The sequence below is a fragment of the Eurytemora carolleeae genome, unplaced genomic scaffold (assembly GCF_000591075.1).
Source record: "Eurytemora carolleeae unplaced genomic scaffold, Eaff_2.0 scaffold15, whole genome shotgun sequence".
Taxonomy (NCBI): Eukaryota; Metazoa; Arthropoda; class Copepoda; order Calanoida; family Temoridae; genus Eurytemora; species Eurytemora carolleeae.
The window spans coordinates 32,192-43,133 of NW_019396069.1; the positions used below are offsets into that span (position 1 = coordinate 32,192).

At 31.8% G+C, this 10,942-nt stretch overlaps 1 protein-coding gene across 1 annotated transcript in view; it reads left to right on the forward strand.

Moving 5' to 3' along the window:
* Positions 1–2,022: 2,022 nt before the first annotated feature.
* LOC111711707 (uncharacterized) overlaps positions 2,023–10,942 on the forward strand; it is a gene marked incomplete in the record, with an annotated part of 9,471 nt that continues 551 nt past the window's right edge. The window contains 3 exon segments of the mRNA XM_023486127.1: positions 2,023–2,114; positions 3,602–3,721; positions 8,801–8,960. Coding sequence (XP_023341895.1) covers positions 2,102–2,114; positions 3,602–3,721; positions 8,801–8,960 — 293 coding nt within the window.

Genomic DNA, 10,942 nt, shown 5'->3' on the forward strand with positions numbered 1-10,942 from the left:
AAATGGTCATGTATTCTGGAACTCTCTGTATAATCCCATTTTCTTAAAATGGTCATGTATTCTGGAACTCTCTGTATAATCTCATTTTGTTTTTTGCGAAAAAGTATTTTAGCAATGAAGCTCAAATTTTCTGGCCTTTCTAAATAACCTTTGCCCCTCACATAAGGCTAACAGCTTGACTTTTATACCTACTGCCTTAGTCCTTAGGCATACCGTTTAAATGGCTTTTTTTACCTATACCAGACTGAATCTTTATTTAGACATACAACCTGTCAATGAATTTTAACATTTTATAGCTCTCTGGAAAGTCTATATAAAAAACCAAGCAGATTGCACAATTTTTGCAAAGAAATTTTGAATAGATTTTGCACAAACGCCTTTAATGGGAATTTGCAAATTTTCAGTTTTTCTTGGATACACAATTAGATTTTAAATTTTTCAAATGTTTATTGCACATTTAAATTCGCGGGTCAAGGGCTTTTCAAAAATATATATTTTGTGGCAATTTGTGCATTTTTTTTGCAGATTATTAAAAAAGGGCATTCCAAAAATGAATCAAATGTTATAGATTTGATTCACAATAAGAAAATAGAAGGGGGGTCAATTACCACCCCCCCCAGGCAGCCAGTCATTATGCCAGACGTCCGGCTAAGTACGGTTTATATTTTCATGTTTTTTGAAACACTCTGTAAAATCTCATTTTCTTGATATTCTCATGTTTCCTGGAACTCTCTGTATAATCCTATTTTCTTAATATTCTCATGTTGTATGGAACCCTCTTTATAACCAACCCATTTTCTAAATATTTTTCAAAATTTATTCTTTTCCATAAAGAGATTAGTTTGAAGTAGAGTGGATCGTAACCTAGATTCTCAGAAACCATTTACATCCTCGATATTTCTTATGCATGCCTCCCTTCCCTTCCACTTCCTTCACTCCCCTCCCACTCCCCGACACTCTACTCCAAGTTCCTAAAATATCCCTGAATGAGACGCACATACATATAGAAAGCAGTGAAATACACAGGCTATATACCTTAGTACTTACTTTACCTACATACCTGAGCATATACCATATATACCTTATATACCTAGTATTCCTTAGTACTTACTTTACTTACATACCTGAGCATATACCTTATATACCTTGTATACCTAGTATTCCTTAGTACTTACTTTACTTACAAACCTGAGCATATACCTTATATACCTTATATACCTATTATACCTTATATACCTATTATACCTCAGTACTTACTTTACCTATCCTGTAAAATTCAATGAATTTCACAATATTATCGTTGTCTCTTTCTACATTTTCGTCTGTATTTTGTTTGTGTTCAATAAATATCAAAACGGCTGAACAAACCAGGCCCAAATATTTTTTTTGTAACTCACATGACCCCAGGGAAGGTTTATGGCCGGTAGTAGATTCAAAAATTTGCCCCAACGAAATTTTATTTTGTAAAAAATTTGGAATTCCACAATTTAAAACAGAAGTTTGTGAGATTTGACATCGTCATTTATAAAAATAGTCATCTTCGAATATATCAATACAAAGAAGACGACATTCTTTTCAATTTTTCAATAAACATGAAAACAGAGAGAACCCGAAAATTTACAGTTTCTCTTTATTTAATCGTAAACTTGCAAAAAGAAACCGTTTAGTTGAGATTAAAACACAAACACCAAAGTCGTCTTCATTATATTGATTTAAACGAGGCCACTGTTTTATACAAAAATTGACCACAACTGATTTCAAAGCTAGTTGCGAGAAAAGGCGCGAGTTCTTGTCAACTACGTTTGAAAAAATATAAATATAACTCGTAGGACGCCGATTTTTTCCGAGTGAACTCTGCAATACGTCATGATGACAAATATTTTCAGTTTTTAGAAAATCCGACCAAGAATGTGAGCGCGCTTTTTCAGACCTGATTTTTTTTTTAACGATAACATTCCCCCCCCCCCCTCGGAACCACTGCGGTGGGGGAGGGGTATATTATTATCAGATTCGGCAGATTTTGTTTTTATTTTTATATTTCAGATCATTTAAAAAAGAAATTGTTGACTAAGAAGAACAAAGAAAGTTTGTATTGACACCTATGCAAAATGGCGGCAAGTTTTTATACTAGCATATCTATTCTTTTTTCATCCTTATACAATTTCATTCCATTTAATAAAAATTGTGTAGGTTTTTTTTTCCAAAGTTTGGAAAAAGGGAGACGACATATATATTTTGCTTTAAAGATCAATCATTTAGCAAAAATTACATAAAGACAAAGTATGGGACTGAAAAGACGACTTGAAACACTTAATATATGACAATTTCAAGATAAAGTTATGCCTCTTGTCATAAATATTGATTTTATATGGCTTATTTAATGATTTGGCAAAGTGAGTTTACAGTTGCAGGGAATCAAAGACGACTGTACGGAATTTACTCAATCTTTATTTCTACATTGTCAAATTATGAAGTATTTTCCTTTAAAACTATATAAAATGCGGAAAACGAAATTTTGCCTTAAATTTATACATTGTTATATTATTTGTGTTTTATGGTCGTCATACAGTGAAACCCTTAATAACGAATACATCGGAAGAATTTATCAAATGTCGTCTTGACAATTTTTCAATAAGTTTTATACTATATTACGCAAATTTCAGTATTTCCGAAAATAATAAATAGCCATGAATATACGAGAACAGTTTTAAAGAGCTCCATATAATCATTTAATTAAAAAACTAAATATCTGCAACATTCCATTATCAGAAAGTAAAGAATACGACATTTGATGAATTCTTTCATCCCTGTACACTGGTCGTCATGTGTTTCAAGACAATTGAGACGATTTCCTATTTAAGAATTATTTTTATCGTTTCATTGTATTTATATAACGCAAACCATTGTAGAGCAAAAGCAAGTGGTAAATGGCAAAAATTACATTTATTAAAAATGACACACAGCAAAAATGACGTTGATAAAAAATACTCAGTAAAAATTAGTCAGTAATCTTTTATTATATTGTTCCTTAATCTTATGTCCCTGTAAATATGTTGTAGAATTGTCATGAAAAACTTTTGGGACATGCAATTTTAATTATTAGAGGGCTTGTAAGTATAATTTCAAGTGACCCTCTATGCAAAGATGACAATGCCCGATTTACAAGCGTAACATTGAAACATTAATCTGATCAAAATTATGGAAGATATTGTCGTTTCCGACTCTAAAAGTGTTTATTTCTGAAAATTTCTATATAACTTCAAATAAGCCAAAAATTCGCAAGTCACTTTGCAGAAAAGTTTTTAAATGAAAATAAACAGGTTAAAGAAAGAAAAAAACATTATGCATAATTTATACTTACTTCATACTTGATCAAACAAAGTCTTTAACGGTAGAGTTGTAAATTGGGCATTGTCATCTTACTTGATGGAGGGTTACTTGAAATTATACGCTTTCCTAACAAACAAAATTGAATCTAGCTGTTTTTTGTAAAAGTAGGGTTTAGTAATGGTTGAGGTTGTTTATTAATTTAAGTATAAGCTTAGAAGTCTCAGCTAAATCTTAAAGTGCTGAAGCAGGTATATAATATCTATTTGTTTAGCTCCTGAGCTGGAGTACACTGGAGAAGATGGTGGTGGTTCTGGTTCTGCTGGCTGCAGGATGGTTCCATTACTCAAATATAGTTCACAGACTCAAGCTCCAATCAGAGGAGGCCATCAAGGTATAGTTTGTACCTTGAATACAGTGGTAACCAGAAACTCTGAAATAAGAAGACGACTTTTTGAATCAAATTATAGCTTTAAAAAGTCCAATAAGCATGAGACACAGCAATTTTGTAATGTTGACAGACCCATTTCACTCAATTCAGGATTTGATAAAACTATTTGCTTAGTAACAACTTCAAATACACTTAAGTATTGCTATAATGTCGTCTTCCTATTTCATTGTTTTCTGACTATCACTGTAGTATGCCTTCCCAAAATCAAGAGACTTTATAAACGTAATATCGTTCATTTATAAACTCGCATGTTCGATTAAAAACGACATTTAAGCCTTTGTCTGAACAAAAAAGAGGAAGATATCGTCGTTGTTTAACCCTATTCCTGCTGGGGGGGGGGTCAATTTGACCCCCCCCCTGTAGTTTTTTTACATAACTCAAAAAGTATTGGTCTGAGGCTGTTGAAATTCTCTGACTTTTCCTACATACCCAAAGCCCTCCCTTTAGGCCTAAAACCGGGCTTTAATACTAACTGCCTGAGTCCTCAGGCACACTGCCTGAATGACTGCTTTTTCCTGTAACAAACTAAATCTTTGTTTTGACCCACTTCCACTTGTCAGATTTAAAAAAAATTTAGCTTTTTGGAAAGCCTTTGACATAAGGAAACGAATTGCACAAGTTTTGCGAGAAAAAAATTGCAAATTTTTTGCAAACAACCTGTCAAAGGAAATTTGCACATTTTTAGTTTTTCTTGATTAAAAATCAGGTTATTTAAAATTTTGCAGAATATTTTGCAAATTTGAAATGGCATGGTCAAGGGCTTTTCAAAAATGTATAATTTTTCATTTTTTGGACAATTTTTGTTTGCAAACATTTTTACTATATGACTGGATTTTGCGATAAAAAATTCAATGTTTGCAAATTTGCAAATTTTTTTGCAGATTCTAAAAGTAGAGGACAAGAGCTTTCCAATGATGTATCATTTGTCATATTTGGACATCAAACATGGGATTTAGAGGGGGGGTCAAATTGACCCCCCCCAGCATATCCTGGTTTTCAAGTACCCCAGCAGAGATAGGGTTAACTTAAAACATGCTGGGTACCGACAATTTACTTCATTGTCTCTGCTGCATACATGCACAAGTCACTTTTAGAGAGATCCACAATCTAAACTAATCAATCGTTCGTCAAAACATATTAAAAAGATAGGCTATTTTACGATACGAGTCGTAAATTTCAACTTTCTGAATTTGTATGGACGCTACGTTCTTCAGTATAAGTCTTTTCTCCTTATAGACGCAACAGATAGAAGTAAGATTAGTAGCAATCAAAAGCGCTTATTTTTCGCCGTAAGCCTATCATCCTTTTCATTTTTCACAAAGACTCCCTTAAAGAAGGGACCATTATCTGTTGGATATGCCACTCTTAACTGTGGAAAGTCACTTTCCACTACGTATACTGAGGGCTGGGCACGTTTCAACTTTTTCAAGCCGTTTCGTTAAAGTTTTGTTCCAACCGTTTTTAAAATTAAATCACAGGTAGCCGTTAGTTTTTTTAGGGTAAGAACAAAACTTCGTTTCGTTAGCGGTATTTTCCGGGTTTTTTTTTAAGCTACCGTTAGTTAACGATCTCAATTTTATTAATAGCGTGAATAGAAAATTTTTAACAGTTATTACAGAAAAATTCTCTCACGGTTCAAGAAATCATTAACGGCACAGTATTAAGGTTGTCTTAGTTTTTTTTAATATTTAAAATGGTATACCATTTAAAAACATCAAATGCAATTGTAAGCAAAAATCAAACAAAAATCCGGTTCGTTTTCAACCGTAAATTTATTTTCAGAAACGGCTTATCCGCGAGATTTAAAAATTAACGGTTTCTACCGTTCAATAACGGACTCTTCCGTTTATTTTCGAAAACCTCCGTTTCGTTAACGGAACTTCGTCCAAACCTACCGATCTACAGTCCCTTCATTAAATTTTCATAATTACACTTTCTTGAATTATTTTTGAGATCCAGTGGAAGGCAATTATATCCATATAATGAAGACGACTTTTGATTTAAATTTTGATTTATATCAAGCTTTTAACCAGTATAGATACACAAAAACATGGCGACAAAGAGAAGATGTCAACTATAAAGCTGCTATTTTATTACTTGTAAAATTACAATTCGAAAAAACTTGTTAACAATTAAAACTTAAATAAAAATGTCGACTTCATTGTAGCGATGTAATTGCCTACTACCGTATAATAATATAAAATAATAAAAAAACGTGTTCCCTTATAGTTATTACTGCCTGACATTTAGATTTCCTTTTAAAAGCTGCAGAATATGATAAAATAATTTAATCTCAATCTAATCCAGAAGATTACGTTCTTAACGTAAGAAAGTGTTGATCGAATTCTTAATCTTGCAGTTTATATTTTATCTATGAAAAGTGATTGATGGCATACTAGATCAATATATATATAGTATATATGTGATATTTGAAGAATATCTATAAAATATATTGATATTTATGATAAAATATATTGATATTGATGATAAAATATATTGATATTGATGATGAAATATATTTAGTTAAATTGATTAGATAATGGATACGCGTGCATCTTTGAAAGAATGTGATAAGTACAAGTAAGAAATTCCATTCTTGTTCTTTCTCTTGACCCAGAATTTAAGAAAATAAATGGGAGTGCTCACCCACAAAGATAAAGGGGTACAAGAATTTAGGGTGTCCAGCGAAAGAAAACTTTCACGAAAAAATGCGAAATATCGCGAAATTTTTTTCATATTTCGCAAACTTTTTTTTTGCAAAATTTTACATTTTTCCCGAAACAAAAATGCAAAATTCATAAAGAAATGTCGCAATATTTCGCGACATTTTCGCAGTCTTAGTTATTTTTCGCGAAACAAATTATCGTGAAATTTCGTGAACGTAATGCGAAAAATGTAAAAATACAGATGATTTTTCCTACGGATGCTATTCTGGTAATTATTGGAAGCAATGGCTCTTGCGTAGTTTAGGAACAAGAAATATCCCAGCAATGAGTAGTTTGCGAACAAAGAATGGCCCTGAAATGAGTAGCTTAGAAACATGAAATAGTTTAGAAAGAAAGTTTAAAAATTTTCCAATATTTCGCGACATTTTCGCCAGTAGCTTAGAAACAAGGAATGGCTCTTAAATGAGTAGCTTAGGAACAAGGAATGGTCGTGAAATGAGTAGCTTAGAAACAAGGAATGATTGTGAAATGAGTAGCTTAGAAGGGTTATCTATATCATATTGGATATTCAGGGTGATCTATATCATATTGGATATTCAGGGCCGTTTTCTATATCATATTGGATATTTAGGGTGATCTATATCATATTGGATATTTACGGTTATCTATATCATATTGGATATTCAGGGTGATCTATATCATATTGGATATTCAGGATGATATATATCATATTTGATATTCAGGGTGATCTATGTCATATTGGATATTCAGGGTGATCTATATCATATTGGATATTCAGGGCCGGTTATCTATATCATATTGGATATTCAGGGTGATCTATATCATATTGGATATTCAGGGTGATCTATATCATATTGGATATTCAGGGCCGGTTATTTATATCATATTGGATATTCAGGGTGATCTATATCATATTGGATATTCAGGGTGATCTATATTATATTGGATATTCAGGGCCGGTTATCTATATCATATTGGATATTCAGGGTGATCTATATCATATTGGTATTCAGGGTGATCTATATCATATTGAAATTTTAGGGTGATCTATATCATATTGGATATTTAGGGTGATCTACATTACATTCGATATTCAGGGTGATCTCATCTCATATCAATTTAAACTAGAAATTACAATATCTTCCACATTATTTATCAGATAAAGGTTTAACAGGGTACCATTGTGAATCGGGTAGATTTTTCAATTTCAATGTTGATGTGGCCTGAATATTTATTTTTTTATTGATCGATTTATATTTAAAAAATTGGCTTTATTAAACTTTGCAAATATCTTCAAAATCCGGGTTAATGGTTATAATTTGTTTAATTTTTAAGAGATTTTACGATTTTAACATTTCTGAATTTATTGATTTTATTGTTCTCGTTCACATTAATGTATTGATCTTTACAAAAATCCATATATCTAAATTTTGAGTTTGAAAATTGTAAAAAACCTTAAACAGTCAAAGGTACCGTTGTGAATTGGGCACTGCCATCTTTGCTTGGAGGGCCTTTGAAATTGCGCTTAAAGTTCCTTTATATTGAATTTTGCAGAAGTAATAAAGTCCACAATAGTTTCATTAAATAATTTCACTTAAAGTTTCTTTCTTGACTTGAACTGACATGAATTGTAACCGGTGTGAGCTCAATTGTTCGGAATAGGGATGGTTCCATTGATTTAACCCCTTCAGTCCTAATACGGACCTGAACCTAAGCTCGGATTGCAAGTAGTCCGGCCTATAAACATTACTGCAGCGTATTAGCTCTTTTGTACAAAGCTTTAGGTCGGACAGAAAGTGGGACGGACGATAAGTCGCCTTATGAATATCATGTAGGGAGATTATCCATTTAAAGATGCCAGCCCAGAAAACATGCTTTTAACGCATGATTTGAACGCCAGGAAGATTGTACGCGAGGAAGATTTGAATGCGGGGAAAATCGTAACTACCGTTGGACCGGGAATTCTATTTTAAGTTCATGCCAATAGGCGTGAAACATGGCTTGACACTAGGGAGGAGTAAATAGGATTTTAATGGGCCAAAACCGAAATGAAAGTTAGTTATAACAAAGGGAAAGAAGTCGGAAAATGAACTCGTCGTACGCGACGAGGCGAATGAAAGGCGGAGAGTCTGCCAGAAAGCTCCGACTTTCCCATGATTCATTTATATAATTTTATTTGTTCTTTTTTTACTTGTAAATTCATTCTTTCCCATACTCTGTACATTTACTCACATCAGGTTAAGGCTTTAGATTTCCTTTAGGTCTTACCACTTTTAAATGGTAACAAGTATATAATAAAGTCCAAAATAGTTTCATAAAATAATTTTGAATCCAGGTGTTGGAAAATCTACCGGAGGAGGCAGACAACTAGGATCCAAGATGAATCAAGCGGGACCCTCATCCGGAAGTCCGACCGGAAATGATCCTGATTTTATGACCGGAAAAATAAATGCACTTCCGGCCGGAAATGAAAAAGAAATTCCTATAACCTCCCCAATTTAAAACTAGTTTTTATTTTGATATAGATCATTGTTGACCATAAATCTTTCTCCTAAACCCCCCCCCTTCGTAATGTCGTCTTTACCAGCCCCAAATCCAAACCATACAATTTCTCCGACTCTACCTCCCACAAAGGAAAATTGAAACAGTGAAATGTTTTAATTTAAAAAAAAACAAATCCACAAACAACTTTGCAATTCTTAGTAAATTCCACTTAAACAACCAGGTTTATATTTTCAGAAGTATTTACTAATGTTTTTAACTATTCCATCAAACCTTCCTCCATTTGCAATTTTTGTGTTCGAGTTAAGGAGTCATCTAAACAATGAGTCAACGAGTCAACCAGTCATCTAAACAATGAGTCTACAACTCAATTAGTCAACTTAGTCACCGACGCCCGCCAATTGTTTTAACATTTAATTCTAGTTTTCATTTTAAAAAAGATTAATTAATTCTAGGTTTCAGTTTAAAAAAGATCAATTAATTCTAGTTTTCAAATTAAAAAAGATCAATTAAATCTAGTTTTTAATTTATTAAAAATATTTAATTATAGTTTTCAATTTAATTAAGATCAATTAATTCTAGTTCACAATTAAAAAAAGATCATTTAATTCTAGTTTTCAACTTTAAAAAAAATCATTTAATTCTCGTTTTTATTTTGAAATAGATCATTTATATCTAGTTTTTATTTAAAAATAGATCAATTAATTCTAGATTTTATTTTGAAATAGATAATTTAATTTTAGGTTCAGTTTTAAATTTATTCTTTATTTCTTGTTTTCATCTTAAAATATATCATTTAATTTAAGTTTTTTTTTTAAATATATTATTTTTTCACTATTCGTTATTTCAGAATGTACCTTACTCTCTCATTTGGTGGATTATATCGAAATCAATCAATCAATAAGGTCTCAGGAATCGGGACATTTTGAAAAAAAGTAAAGAATAAATTTAACTTTTTGTTAACAGGAAGTATTAAAACCGCTTTCATAGTTTTACTTTTGTTAGATATGTCTAAAAATACAAATTAATTTCCTCTCTAGAATTTGAGGTAAAAACTAAAGAAAACTGATTTTTTTTTAATTAGATGAAAAAGTCACCCGGAAACCAATAATGTTCAAATATAGATTGAAAATTATACAATGTAATTTTTATGAAGACTATATTCTTAAAATAATTTTGTTCTAAAATGGAACCCAAAAAATGCAGCAATTGTGCAGCTCACAGAGACCTAAAATTTCACTTCATGTGTTGCTACTGACAAATGTATTGTATTTGATTTATAAAACATCTAATTCAAATAATATTGCTTAAAGGTCGTCTTCCTATTCCAAAGTAAAAGGAACTGTAAGCGTAATTTCCAGTGAACCTCCATGCAAAGATGGCAATGCCCAATTCACAACCTTTATCTAATCAATAATGTGGAAGATATTGTCGTTTCTCTAGATTAAAAGTGTTTAATTCTGATAATTTTTATAATTTTCCTGCAGTAAAAATACGCAAGTCACTTCTGTAGAGAAACCACAATTAAAAATGATCAGTTTTCAAAATCACTAACTTTGATATTTAATTAAGACGTACTTGATCAGACAAAGCTTTAAAGGTTTTGGTTGCGAATCTGGCATTGCCATCTTTGTATGGAGGGTCATTTGAAACTACGCATACAGTCCCTTTATAGAGGTTCTCTAACAAATGTGGTTTAATGTCTCTGAACCCTGATATAGGCTTCAATCTATCTCGGAGAAGAGAACTGTAGAATTATCCGTCCTAACTCAATCAGAGGATCTAACAGATAGAAAATCCATTATAAACTCGTACTATCAAGCCCTTAGGTAACAGAAATTATCAAGAATTTGTCCATTTACAGAAATTATCCAGGATTTTTCCTATTACAGAAATTATCAAGGATTTGTCCTATTACAGAAATTATCCAGGATTTGTCCTATTACAGAAATTATCCAGGATTTGTCCTATTACA